This window comes from Aotus nancymaae, unplaced genomic scaffold (genome assembly GCF_030222135.1).
Source record: "Aotus nancymaae isolate 86718 unplaced genomic scaffold, 86718_ANA_hifiasm-v0.15.2.pri h1tg000062l, whole genome shotgun sequence".
Taxonomy (NCBI): Eukaryota; Metazoa; Chordata; class Mammalia; order Primates; family Aotidae; genus Aotus; species Aotus nancymaae.
The window spans coordinates 26678082-26692593 of record NW_026988476.1 but is presented as its reverse complement, the minus strand read 5'-3'; the positions used below and the strand labels follow the sequence as shown (position 1 = coordinate 26692593).

Genomic DNA, 14512 nt, shown 5'->3' with positions numbered 1-14512 from the left:
CATTCCTGGAGGCAGTTGCTACCAACAGATCTGTAGCAGCCATGAGATGAAATCAGACATCCATGTTCTTGTAACAGGTAGACACCTATCAGGATTATTTGCCAGTCTCCCCCGACCATTATTCTGAAGCTCTTTGGGGACCCCCATCCATGGTTGATTGGTCGAGGGTAGGCACCTGAGCTAATCTGAAGGGTGGCCCTTCCCAGGTTTTTTGCACTTAGGAGACCAAGAGCATGTCAATGAGTCTCTCTGGTGGCCGAAGCTTAAAATGGATCACTCAGGAGTTGGCTGGGCTGCGCAATCCTCAGTGTACATCCGAAGGCAGAGGACAGAGCTGCTCCTCTGAGAAGAGCAGAGATGAGAGGACAGGGGCCTGGGGCCTGATCCCAGTTGAGTCTGAGCACAGGCCAAACCCCCTCCCTTCATCACGTCTCCCTCAGATTTCACGCACCTCCGTAACCGTTCTGTAAAGTATTTTTTTCACTTCTCTCATTTGTAAACCCAGAATCTTAGTTAATATAGAGGCTCAGCTTCGGGGGTATGCAACCCTGTATTTACAAGTGGCCCCATGCTTAGGGCACTGTGCTTGGCTTAATGGTCTGCTATCATCCTCTTGAAATTCTTAACCTGTTTTTTTTTTTTTTTTTTTGAGACGGAGTCTTGCTCTCAGCTCACTGCAACCTCCACTTCCCAGATTCAAGCGATTCTCCTCCTTCAGCCTCCTGAGTAGCTGGGACTACAGGCGTGCACCACAACACCCAGCTAACTTTTGTATTTTTAGTAGACAGGGGGTTTCACTATGTTGGCCAGGCTGGTCTCGAGCTCCTGAGCTCAAGTGATGCATCCACCTTGGCCTCCCAAAGTGCTGGGGTTACAGGCGTGAGCCACTGCACCCGGCCTTAACCATTTTTTAATAAGGGACCCCACACTTTCATCTTGTATTGGCCCCACAAATTATAGTCAGTCCTGTGAATATACCTTCATTTTAGAAGAGGAAGTAATTGAAACAGAGATGAAGTGAGTTACTCAATGAAAGTCACAGAACTGGGTACAGAATCCATTTCAGTCTGGTGGAGTCCAGGTTGGAACTGAGAAAAAGGCATAAACAGGTGAAAAAGGTTAAGATTGGCAGGGAGAGAAGAACCATTTTGTTTCTCTTTCTTCTTCCATGACACAGAAATTCCCTAACCCCGAACCTTAATGGCTGTTGTTTTGCTTCTCGATTCTCATAGAAATAAGCAGAAGAAAGGGTAGGTAGGAAAAGGCTGGCTGGTGTCACAGACCAATTGTTCTGAGAGAAGGAAACATTTGCCAGGTTGCCAAAGCCGACCTCGTTTCCCAATTTCCCAAAGACCCAATTTCCCCAGCTGCTTTGTTGACATAGCAACAGTGAATTCTGAAAGGGTTGTTATAATATTAATATGTATCTCATGGTGGGTTTGCCCTGTGTTCTTCCCTGACCTTGTGATCCAGGTCTGAAAAAGAGGTGCTTTTGACTTCCGGCCACAGTAGTCAAGGCCCAGTTCTCCGTGGGATAAATAAGGAGCAGGTGCCTGTCAGCACATCCGCCAGGGTGGAATCCCCCCACCCGGTCCTCCCACCCCCAAGGCTTCTCTGCCTTCCCCAGAATGGAGGGGCTGACTCTGTAGATACTTTACGTAATAGCTGCACCTTGGGATATGTTTCCATCCTCTTACTACTCTGGGTGTTAAATGCAGCACCTGTGAGGCATTGTGTAGAAAATCAATTATACCTTGGGCCCAGTGATAAGAATTCATCCCCCTGAGCTCAATTTTTAAAAGGCTTCAAAAGGCCTCCCACCTCTTTCCCTTTTTCCAATGCAAATGAGCAACGCTCAGGATATTTGCATGCCAAATTCCAGCAAGGGTTTCAAGTGAGTAAATGGTCATATTTATTAGTAATAGTGGTGGTAGATGAGTAAGAGGGATTTAATAAATGTATGTTGAATGTGTTTGTGTTTCTGTAGCACTTAACAGTTTTCAAAGCCTTTTTCCCCCGAACATCATTTATTTGATTCTTAAGCAAATAAACAAACCCAAAGGCCATGCGATGAGGACAAAGGGGAATTATCCACTTTTTACTGATGAGAATAAGGCTAGAGAAAGATTGTATCTTGCCCAGTGTCACGTAACTGATTCACAGGTGTCAGTGATGATTAGAACTTGCGTGTCTCCCAGCTAGCACTGCTTTTTCTCTGTGTCGTGTTGCTTCACGGTATTTCAGAAGGGACAGAGGGACAGAACAGGAGTTATATTAACTGAATGGAGGAAAATGCAATCAATAATAGCTAAAACCTATTAAAGGCTTCCTATGTGTCTGCCATGAATATTATCTCATTTAATTTTGTGGGTTTTTTGCGGGGAGCAGGGATGGAGTCTCGCTCTGTTGCTCTTAAAATATCTACAGAGTCAGGGCCGGGCAGGGTGGTTCACACCTGTAATCCTAGCACTTTGGGAGGCCTAGGTGGGCAGATCACAAGGTCAGGAGATCAGACCATCCTGGCCAACGTGGTGAAACCCCATCTCTACTAACAATGCAAAAATTAGCCAGGTGTGGTGGTGGACGCCTGTAATCCCAGCTATTCAGGAGGCTGAGGCAGGAGAATTGCCTGAACCCAGGAGGTGGAAGTTGCAGGGAGCCGAGATTGTGCCACTGCCCTCCAGCCTGGCGACAGAGCGAGACTCCATCTCAAAAAATATATATATATATATCTATAGAGTCAGTCCCTTCACTCTGGGGAGTGGCGTGAATGCAGTGGCATGATCTTGGCTCACTGCAACCTCTGCCTCCTGGGTTCAAGTGATTCTCCTGCCTCAGCCTCCCCAGTAGCTGGTATTACAGGCACACGCCACCACGCCTGGCTAATTTTTGGTAGAGATGGAGTTTCACCATATTTTTCAGGCTGGTCTCAAACTCCTGACCTCAGGTGATCCACCCTCCTAGGCCTCCCAAAGTGCTGGGATTACAGGTGTGAGTCACCGTGCTCAGCCTCATTTAATTTTTTAATTCAACTTTTTAGTTTGAGATAATTGTAGACTCACATGCAATTGTAGGAAATAAAAAGATCCTGTGTATCCTTTGCCTAGTTTGCCCCAGTAGTAATATGTTGCAGGACCATAGAACAAAGTCAGAACAAGGATGCTGACATTGACACAGTCAAGATACACAATATTTTCATCACCAAGGGATCACTTATAAAAGAAATCCCCAACCCAGTACTGGTCCATGCCCTGTTAGGAATGGGGCCACACTGCAGGAGGTGAGCAGAGGGCAAGCGAGCATAGCTTCATCTGTATTTACAGCTGCTCCCCATCACTTGAATCACTGCCTCCTGTCAGTTCACTGGTGGCATTAGATTCTCACAGGAGTGCAAACCATATTGTGAACCACACGTGAGGGATCTAGGCTGCATGCTCTTTATGAGAATCTGATAAATGTTATACACTTGAATCATCCTGAAATCATCCCCCTGCATTCCGTGGAAAAATTATCTTCCATTAGACAGGTCCCTGGTGCCAAAAAGGTTGGGGACCACTGTCTTATATTGTCCTATTATAGCCATACCTACTTCCCTGTCACCCCCATACCTCCTTAACCTTTGGCAACCACTAGTCTGTTCTCCATTTCTATAAATTTTGGTGTTTTTGTGGTTGTTGTTGTTTGAGATGGAGTTTTGCTCTTGTTGCCCAGGCTGGAGTGCAGTGGTGCAATCTCAGCTCACCGCAACCTCCGCCTCCCGGGTTCAAGTGATTCTCCTGCCTCAGCCTCCCGAGTAGCTAGGATTACAGGCATGTACCACCATGCCTGGCTAATTTTGTATTTTTAGTAGAGACAAGTTTTCTCCAGGCTGGTCTTGAACTCCCGACCTCAGGTGATCTGCCTGCTTCAGACTCCCAAAGTGCTGGGATCACAGGCGTGAGCCACCCCGCCTGGCCATTGAATTTGATGTTGTATGAGTGGAAATATGCAGCATGTAATGTGTGATTCCCCCAGTCCCTGCCCCACTCAGCATAATTCTCTGGAGATCCATCAAGATTGCTGTATGTATCAACAGTTCATTCCTCCTTATTGCTGAGTAGCATTCCATGGTCCGGAAGTACCACAGTTTAACCATCCACCTGTTCCAATGTTTGACTATATGAATAAAGCTTCTGTAAACATTGGTGTACAGGTTTGTGTGTAGATGTCAGTATTCACTTCCCGGGGATAAATACCTGGGAGGCAGGTGTTTATCCCCGGGAAGTGAATACTGACATCTACACACAAACAGGAATACAATTATTGGGTTGTATCATTATTGCATGTTTAGGTTCCCGAGCAATTGCCAAACTGCTTTACATGCCCAGCAGCAATGTCTGATCTGTCCAGTTTCTCCACATCCTCATCAGCATTTGGTGTTGTCACTATTTTTTATTTCAGTCATTCTGATAGGTATATACTGGTATTTCTCTGTGATTGTGTTTTACATTTCCCTAATGGCTGATGTTGAATATGGGTTCATGTGCTTGTTTACCATTTGTGTATCCTGTAGGATGAAATGTTTCTTCACGTCTTTTGCTCATTTTCTATTGTAATGTTGCTCTTCATTTTGGTGAAGAAAATGGTTTGGTTGTTTGTTTGCTTTTACTGTGGAGTTTTGAAAGTTCTTTTTCTATTCTAGATACTAGGATATTACTTATCTCTGTAGGATAAGTGATTTGCAATAGTTTCTCCCACTCTGCAGCTTGTTTTTTCATCTTCTTAATAGTGTCTTTCATAGAAGAAAATTTAAATTTTTATTAAGTACAATTTATCTTCTTTTTTAAGAGATCATGCTTTTGGTGTCAAGTGTAAAAATTATTTGCCTAGTCCTAGATCCTAAAGATTTTCTCCTGTATTTTTCTAGAAGTTTTATAGTTTTCCCATTTATTGATTGTGATCCGTTTGGAATTCTTCTTTGTATCAGGAACAGCCAGCCTGTGGATGTCTAATTGCTCCAGCACCATTTGTTGAAGGCTCTCTTTCTTCTATTGAATTTCTTTTGCATCTGTGTCAAAATTTGATTGGATATATGTGTATGTGGGTCTATTTACAGGTACTCTGTTCTGTCTTGTTTTCTTTTTTTGAGACAGAGTTTTGGTCTTGTCACCCAGGCTGGAGTGCAGTGGCGTGTTCTCAGCTCACTGCAACCTCTGCCTCCTAGGTTCAAGGGATTCTCCTGCCTCAGCCTCCTGAGTAGCGGGGATTACAGGCACCCACCACCACGCCCAGCTAATTTTTGAATTTTTAGTAGAGATGGGGTTTCACCATGTTGGCCAGGCTGGTATCAAACTCCTGACTTCGGGCGATCCGCCTGCCCCAGCCTCCCAAAGTGCTGGGATTATGGGTGTGAGCCACCGTGCCCGGCCTGTCTTGTTTAATTTTTAACAATCCCTTATAATAATAGATGTCATTATTGTCTCTACTTTACAGATGAATAAACTGACATACAGAGAACAGAAGCAAGGTTTTTATCACTAAATGTTTGCTACTGTAAAAGGCAAGCAAGAATACTGGCAACCACTTTCATTTATAAAGAGAAAATGCTACAGTACTGGTGGGCTCAGTTACATTAACATTCATTCTACACAAAGTCAAACCAGAAAGAAGGATCTATTTTTCCTTCAGAGACATCCACATCTGAATAGTGTCAAGAAACAAACAACTAGACTTGCACACAGTAAAGTGACCGGCCAACTGGATTTATTATTCTATTAGGCTCAATAAAGATCACTCTGTTGCCCTAACAACCTAATGAGAACCACGACTTGTTAGATAAACTAACCATCAGGTGAAGAAAATAACTGTCAATAAGAGACCCTTTGCCTGTTGACAGACAGCTGGGATGTAAAACCAGAAGCACATCATGATCATTTGAGAGGCTTTTTAAAAGTGCAGGTTCCTGAACCACATACTAGAGCCACTCAAGCAGAATCTCTAGGTTCCAGTTGCTTCCACTTATATTTATTTATTTACCGTGTGTGTGTGTGTGTGTGTGTGTGTGTGTGTGTGGTGGTGGTGAAGAAGGGAGGTTTAAAATTCTCTAGGGATTTTTGATGCAGCTGGTCACTGAATGGCCAAGACCAAAAAGAGCGTTTCTCAAACGTGGCAGAGGCTCCCTTTTAGAGAGGAAGAAGCCAGGTTTCATTTTGAGAAATTGAGAGGCCATGAGAAACCCTCCCCTTTTTTTTTTATAAAGTGTCCTGTGTTGGTTTTGTAGGAAAAGAGTTTCCAAAAATTGCCCATTAATTTCTTCCTCATATTTGAGACTGAATTTGATTGCTAGAGATTGAATAGAGTTTTACTTTAATAAAGATTGTTCTGTAGGATCAAAAACTGTTTTATGAACCCTGAAACGTTAAATAGTGATGTGCAAATAAAATGAACCCTGATATTGTATGGAACATCTGTGTCTCCAAATTCACATTGTTTAGGCAGAAGGAACTTTTCAGGTGGTAAGTGGTAGTGTGTTTAGGTAAGAGTCTAACACAGGTGACTGGATTTGTCATTCTTTTTTCTGATGATCAAATCAGAGATTGGGTAGTCAATACATGGGCAATACAGACTAAACTACTTTTTCATTTGTGTCATCTTCTAAGATCTAAAAGGCTTTTATTTGTTTTCTTAATTGTCAGACCACCTGGAGTGGATTTATGATTTATTCCTCAACATTCATCCCACCTTAGAAGAGTAGCCTAATCTTATTCCACTGCCCTCCTACTGCCACCTTCTCGGGTAACTGGCCAGGATTAGGGATGGTGGTGGAGATTTTCCAGTGACCTCCACATCTGATTCTACTGTCTTTCCTTAGGGCTTAGGAAGGCTATACTTCTCCATATACTTGTAGTCAAATGGGGCCATATGACTGATGAGCCATGAACAAAAATGACAAATATCACTCAGGGATTCAGCATGAAACAGTTGTGCAAGACCCTCCACCACTCCCCATCTGCCATAAGGATTGTGGAAGAATGGAGATGCAGGTGTCCACAAGATTTTTGAGCCAACTCACAGAGCGAGCTGCCCCAGAAAGTCTCTGGAACCACAACACACTTTGCACGAAGGAAGAAATACTCCTTTGCAATCTGAAACTGCTGATAGTTGAGGAGTATTTCTTATTAGAGCATAATTTAGCTTAAGCTGTGACCTTATTCTAGATAATGAAATGTGAGATAAAATCTGATGAGGGGCCGGGCACGGTGGCTCATGCCTGTAATCCCAGCACTTTGGGAGGCCAAGGTGGGCAGATCACCTGAGGTCAGGAGTTGGAGACCAGTCTGGCCAACACGGTGAAACCCATCGCTACTAAAAATACCAAAATTAGGCGCTGCTCAGTTGTCTGGCCCCGCCGACCCACGGCCCATGACCTGCCGACCCACAAATTCCGCCTGGCCCTTCCTTATACCATGCCTGGCTCCGGCAGCATTGCTGCTATGAAGAAAGTGGTTCAACAGCTCCAGCTGGAGGCCAGGCTCAACCACGTAAAACTTTCCCAGGCAGCTACAGACTTGAAACAATTCTCTCTGCAGAATGCTCAACATGACCCTCTGCTGACTGGGATATCTTCAAGTACAAATCCCTTCTGACCCCAGAAAGTCTGTTCCTTTTTGTAGTAAAATGAATCTTTCAAAGGTTTCCCAAACCGCTTCTTAGAATCCAGTGACTATTCAAGACAGCTACATTTGAAGCCTGTGCAAAAGCTTATCCCTCTAACACATGTGCCATAATATACAAACTTCCACTTCTGTCAGTCCTTAACATCTACCTCTCTGAATTTTCATGAATTTCTATTTCACAAGGGTAATTGTTTTATATACACTGGCAGCAGCATACAATAAAACTTAGTATGAAAATATATATATATAAATTAACTGAGCGCAGTGGCATACGCCTGTAATCCCAGCTACTAGGAAGGCTGAGGCAGGAGAATCGCTTGAACCTGGGAGGTGGAGGTTGCAGTGAGCTGAGATTGTGCCACTGCACTCCAGCCTGGGAGACAGACAGAATCCCTCTCAAAAAAGAACAATGTGATGAGGGAACTTTTGGGGAAAGTTTCCTCTCCTAAAAGAAACCACAGGAAGAGGTAGTTTCTCGTTTCCCTCTGGATTTTAGGTCTACAACCATCTCACTCTACACTACACCGCAGCCATCACACTCTCAGCCCCAAGGTGAGGCTACTTCAGATGGGAGAGCAGAGAGGTCTTGGATCATTGATGACGTCTTTGAGCTGCTGAATCAACAGCTCTGGAACTTACTATACCTCTTTTCTTTCTGTTATGTGATATAATAAATGTTCTTATTGTTCAAATTGATTGGCAGTTTGTTACTGTGATGGTTAGTACTGAGCGTCAACTTGATTGAAGGATGCAAATACTGTTCTTGGGTATGTCTGTGAGGATGCTGCCAACAGAGATTCATATTTAAGTTAGTGGACTGGGAGAGACAGACCCACCCGCAACCTGAGTAGGCACCAACTAATCAGCAGCCAGAGTGGCTGGAATGAAACAGGCAGAAGAACATAGAAGGTCTTTGACTTGCTGAGTCTTCCGGCCTTCATCTACCTCCTGTGCCGGATGCTTCCTGCCCTCAAACATCAGACTCCAGGTTCTTCAGCTTTTGGCCTCTTGGACTTACAGCAGTGGTTTGCCAGGAGCTCTTGGCCCTTTGGCCACAGACTGAAGGCTGCACTGTGAGCTTCCCTGCTTGTGAGGCTTTGGGACTTGGACTGATCCTCCACTGGCTTCCTTGCTCCTCAATTTGCAGACTACCTATTGTGGGACTTTACCTTGTGACTGTGTAAGTCAATTCTCCTTAATAAACTCCTGTTCATATATACATATATCCTATTAGTTCTGTCCCTCTAGAGAACCCTGACGAATACAGTCACTTACAATCAAAAGCATCGTAACTGATAAATCATGGCTTTTAGCAATACAGGATTAAACTAAGTCCTCTACAACTATGACTCCTGTAGCAGTGATGTTGCTAAAAGCTCAGTTTCTTATGTAGGGTCAGGCACAGTGTCTTACTGTAATCCCAATACTTTGGGAGGCAAAGGCGGGTGGACTGCTTGAGTCCAGGAGTTTGAGACCAGCCTGGGCAATATAGCGAGACTTCATCTCTACAAAAGATTTCTTAAAAATTAGCCAGGCATGAGGCCACACGCCTGTAGTCCTGGGAACTTGGGAGGCTGAGGTGGGAGGATCACTTGAGCCCCAAAGGTCAAAGCTGCAGTGAGCGATGATTGTGCCACTGCATGAGCCTGGGTGACAGAGCAAGACTCTGTCTTGAAAAAAATAATAAAATCTCATTGAATTAAATGGGAAACTAAATTTAAAATAAACTTTTGGTGGTTCATGCCTGTAATCCCAGCACTTTGGGAGGCTGAGGCGGGAGGATCACTTGAGGTCAGGTGTTTGAGACCAGCCTGGCCAACATGGTGAAACCCTGTCTCTACTAAAAATACAAAAATTAGCCAGGCGTGGTGACAGGCACCTGTAATCCCATCTACTCTGGAGGCTGAGGCAGGAGAAATGCTTGAACCCAACGGAGGTTGCAGTGAACAGAGATCACGCCACTGCACTCCAGTGTGGGCAACAGAGTAAGGCTCCGTCTCAAAAATAAAAAAAACAAACTTCCAATTGTTCTAAATGCTTTATAGTATTTATCTCTTTAAGACCCCATAGAAGCCAGCAGGAGAATCTGGCTCCCCTCTGCGGGGACAACACTGAGGTGTGGCACCTTCTTGGTTCTGGGGGGAGCTCGGTCCCTGGAGCTGCATTCTCCCACAGGTCCTGCCTCCTGCCCGTTTGTCTCAGTATCTGGTTGTAGAAAAACTTCCCATGTGATACTGCAGTTGCATGTGATGCTCCAGAGGGCAAGGGAACTGGAACAGAGCTTTTTTTTTTTTTTTAATTGCATTTTAGATGTTGAGGTACATGTGAAGAGCATGTAAGATTGTTGCATAGGTACACACGTGGCAGTGCGATTTGCTGCCTTCCTCCCTATCACCTATATCTGGCATTTCTCCCCATGTTATCCCTCCCCAACTCCCCACCCCCCACTGTCCCTCCCCTATTTCCCCCCCATACAGACCCCAGTGTGTGATGCTGAGAATGATGGTTTCCAGGTTCATCCATGTCCCTACAAAGGACACAAACTCATCATTTTTTATGGCTGCATAGTATTCCATGGTGTATATGTGCCACATTTTCCCTGTCCAGTCTGTCATTGATGGGCATTTGGGTTGGTTCCAAGTCTTTGCTATTGTAAACAGTGCCGCAATGAACATTTGTGTGCATGTCTCCTTATAATAGAACAATTTATAATCCTCTGGATATATACCCAGTAATGGGATTGCTGGGTCAAATGGAATTTCTATTTCTAGGTCCTTGAGGAATCACCACACTGTCTTCCAAATTGCCACACTCTCTTCCATGAACAGAGCTTCTTGACATCCTAAGATACTTTTTAAGAAGTTTCTCTTGGTGCCAGCTTTCCAAGATGCTTTGGTCTCTTATTACAGGAAGCTCAGGTGAAACATGGACACTGTGTGCCTACTCACTGTGCATCTGAATGGTCCTAAAACCTCACAGAAAGGTTATATCCTTTCTATCTTCATATCCTTGACATAAGACTCCCAGGTGGGCACAGTGGCTCATGCTTGTAATCCCAGCACTTTGTGAGGCTGAGGCGGGCAGATCACTTGAGGTCAGAAGTTCCAGACTAGCCTGGCCAACATGGTGAAACTCCTGTCTCTACCAAAAAATAGAAAAAAAAGCCAGGCATGGTGGCATGCACCTGTAGTCCCAGCTACTTGGGAGGCTGAGGCGAGAAAATTGCTTGAACTCAGGAGGTGGAGGTTGCAGTGAGCCACGATAGCGCCACTGCAATATAGCCTGGGTGACAAAAGTGAAAAATCTGCCTCAAAAAAAAAAAAAAAGACACACTTACACTTCCCCTAGAGGAATCTCTGAGGGAAAATCTATGCAGATTCCTAAAGGGTCACCTGGGAAGGCAGGAGAAGGGGACCAAGGTGAGTGCAACTGCTCAGTAGCCACTGCAAGGGGCCCAGCCACGATGATAATGCAGGGACGCCGCTGAAGCGGGTATGCGGTGGTGAAAGTAAGCGTTCTGTGTGTGTTGGAAATATCCAGGAGACTGTGTCTCTTCTTTCTTCCCTTAAAATTTAACTTAATTCTGTTTTATTATTATTATTTTATGTATTTATTTTGACACAGAGTCCACTTTTGTTGCCCAGGCTGGAGTGCAGTGGTGCAATCTCGGCTCACCGCAACCTCTGCCTCCTGGGTTCAAGTGATTCTCCTGCCTCAGCCTCCTGAGTAGCCAGGATGACAGGCATGTGCCATCATGCCTGTAATCTGGAGAATTACATCCTTCATTTATAAATTATGCTAATTTTATACTTTTGGTAGAGATGGGGTTTCTCCATGTTGGTCAGGCTGGTCTTGAACTCCCTACCTCAGGTGATCTGCCTGCCTCAGCTTCCCAAAGTGCTAGGATTACAGGCATGAGCCACTGCACCTGGCCTATATGATTTTTATGTTGTATTACATTTACATTATTTTGGGATGTAGGTGGGGTTTAAGTAGAGTAAATAGTTGACTATAATATCCAGTATGGGGACAGTCATGGTTCACTTGCTTTTACCTCATTCATTCATTCGTCAAAAATACTTTAAATGATCTACTGCTTGCCAGACAGTGTACTAGGCACCGGGATATAGAAAGAAGAGACACTGCTGTTGAATTCAGTATAAAAGGGGTGATACATAAGCAGGCCCTGACAATCTAGCAGAACAAAAGCCATGGGAGTTTGTGCCTTGGTAGCTTTGGGGGCTTGGAGGAAGTGCACACCCCAACACATACCCTGCAGCATGGAAGTTCCACCCGTGGAGATATAAAGCCTTCTGAAGATGTCCTCTGTGCCTTTTGGCTCTCTGAGCAGCACCATGGCGGTTGGCAAGAACAAGCGCCTTACGAAAGCCGGCAAAAAGGGAGCCAAGAAGAAAGTGGTTGATCCATTTTCTAAGAAAGATTGGTATGACGTGAAAGCACCCGCTATGTTCAACATAAGAAATACTGGAAAGACGCTAGTCACCAGGACCCAAGGAACCAAAATTGCATCTGATGGCCTCAAGGGTCGAGTGTTTGAAGTTAGTCTTGTTGATTTGCAGAATGATGAAGTTGCATTTAGGAAATTCAAGCTGATTACTGAAGATGTTCAGGGCAAAAACTGCCTGACTAACTTCCATGGCATGGATCTTACCCGTGACAAAGTATGCTCCATGGTCAAAAAATGTCAGACAATGACTGAAGCTCATGTTGATGTCAAGACTACCGATGGTTACTTGCTTCGTCTGCTCTGTGTCGGTTTTACTAAAAAACGCAGCAATCAGATACGGAAGACCTCTTATGCTCAGCACCAACAGGTCCGCCAAATCCGGAAGAAGATGATGGAAATCATGACCCAAGAGGTGCAGACAAATGACTTGAAAGAAGTGGTCAATAAACTGATTCCAGACAGCATTAGAAAAGACACAGAAAGGGCTTGCCAGTCTATTTATCCTCTCACGATGTCTTCGTTAGAAAAGTAAAAATGCTGAAGAAGCCCAAGTTTGAATTGGGAAAACTCATGGAGCTTCATGGTGAAGGCAGTGGTTCTGGAAAAGCCACTGGGGACGAGCCAGGTGCTAAAGTTGAATGAGCCGATGGATATGAACCACCAGTCCAAGAATCTGTTTAAAGTTCAGACTTACAATAGTGGCAAATAAGAAGTCTTATTTGTGAAAAAAACAAAAAGCCAAAAAAAAAAAAGAAGAAGAAGAAGAAGAAAGAGTCCTCTGTTTAAAAGAAGGCCTTACCTTGGCTTCTCCCAAAAAGGATAGTCTGAGATCAGAGCCTATGTGTCAGTAGTTTATTTTGACAACCCATCCTAGGGTTCTGGTGTGAGAAAATCAAGAAGAACCAAACAAAGGCCGGGTGCGGTGGCTCACGCCTATAAGGAGGCTGAGGACAGGAGTTCAAGACCAGCCTGGCCAACATGGTGAAACTCCATCTCTACTATTAATAAAAATTATCTGGACATGGTGGCACATGCCTGTAATCCCAGCTACTTGGGAGGCTGAGGCATGAAAATCACTTGAACCCAGGAGGCAGAGGTTGCAGTGAGCTAAGATTGCTCCACTGCACTCTAGCCTGCGTAACAGAGCAAGAGTCCGTCAAAAAAAAAAGGAGGAAGGAAAGCCAACTTAGGGGTGGATTACAGAGCTGGTTACTCCCATGGGCAAATGGGACAAATCCCCTAGGGAGGCTTTCTGAGGACCCACTGAGAAAAGCATCGGAGAGGGGAAGATTTCCCATTGGCTCTTCCATCCTTTAGTCAAAGTTTGCTCTGGAGTGTTTACTCTCACGTTTCCTGGGTTTTGTGTGCATGCACCAGGGCTGTGGAGAGACGGAAGCCTGGGGGTGGGAGCAGGAGCTGGCAGGCTCCAACTGCACAGGAGGCTGCTGCAGCCACAGCCGGAGTTCACAATGGCCTGAGTCAAGGGAGGAAGGGCATCAAAGGGGCCTGGAATAAAGGCAGTGTTATCTGAGGAGAAGTTACCGCTCCACCAGGCTAGTGCCAGTTACTGAGTATGAGTATTTAATTCTGATCAGGCATTTATTGGGCTTTCCACTCCAGTGCCAGGCTTGCTCCTTCAGGGTCCTCCCGAGGAAAGGGACCAGAGGACAGGCAAATTCCAATAAGTCAGTGGGAGAGGAACCGTTTAGGGGCAGTGAAAGTGGTGGAAGGGGGAAGACAGGGAAAGCCGGTGAGACTGACTCAGATCGCCAACTGCCCGAGGAGAGTGTGGAGGAGGCCTGAGAGGTCCCGTGGAAAGGAGAGATGCGCCTGTGGCAAAGCTCTCCAGCCGTACTCAGGAGGAGTCCCTCAAGGAGAAACTCAAATGAAGATGCTTAAAGACAGCAGAGCACTAAGGCTTCACGAAGAGGGAGACTGACAAACTTTTGAGAAGTCTGAAAAGCCTTCATCCTTCGCATATTTTCTGAACTAATGCCACATTGCAAACCCGGGCCATGACACGTGCTTGAAACATAAGACTCATTCCCCAGAAGGCGAGGCCAGTTTCTATAAAGATTGGTCACAATGAATAGCCTTCTCATTGCTCCACCAAACTTGGGTTTCATTGGAATTGGATTACGCCATTGCTGCTTTGAACATACAATCCTACTCAGCTGGGAACCGAGACACTACCTCTGTGGCCGTAACTCTGCACTCTAATAGAATAACTGTCAGAACCACTAGCCGTCAATACTGACTTCTCTTTCCTTATTGGTATAGGAAAACACCTTAGATGTGTTTAAAACTAAATGCCCAAGTGCTTTATTCTAGAAGGCCAAACATAGCATGGAATTCCTCAAGCAACCCAGGCCCCCACATATCCCACTTG

At 44.9% G+C, this 14512-nt stretch overlaps 1 protein-coding gene and 1 pseudogene across 1 annotated transcript; both read left to right on the top strand.

The window, feature by feature from the left end:
* Nucleotides 1-7445: 7445 nt before the first annotated feature.
* On the top strand, nucleotides 7446-7625 carry LOC110568275 (guanine nucleotide-binding protein G(I)/G(S)/G(O) subunit gamma-5-like). The gene has a single exon (XM_064365739.1). The coding sequence runs from the start codon at nucleotides 7446-7448 to the stop codon at nucleotides 7623-7625; it is 180 nt and encodes a 59-aa protein (XP_064221809.1).
* A 4376-nt stretch (nucleotides 7626-12001) lies between these two features.
* LOC105716386 (small ribosomal subunit protein eS1-like) lies at nucleotides 12002-12804 on the top strand (annotated as a pseudogene).
* Nucleotides 12805-14512: the final 1708 nt, after the last annotated feature.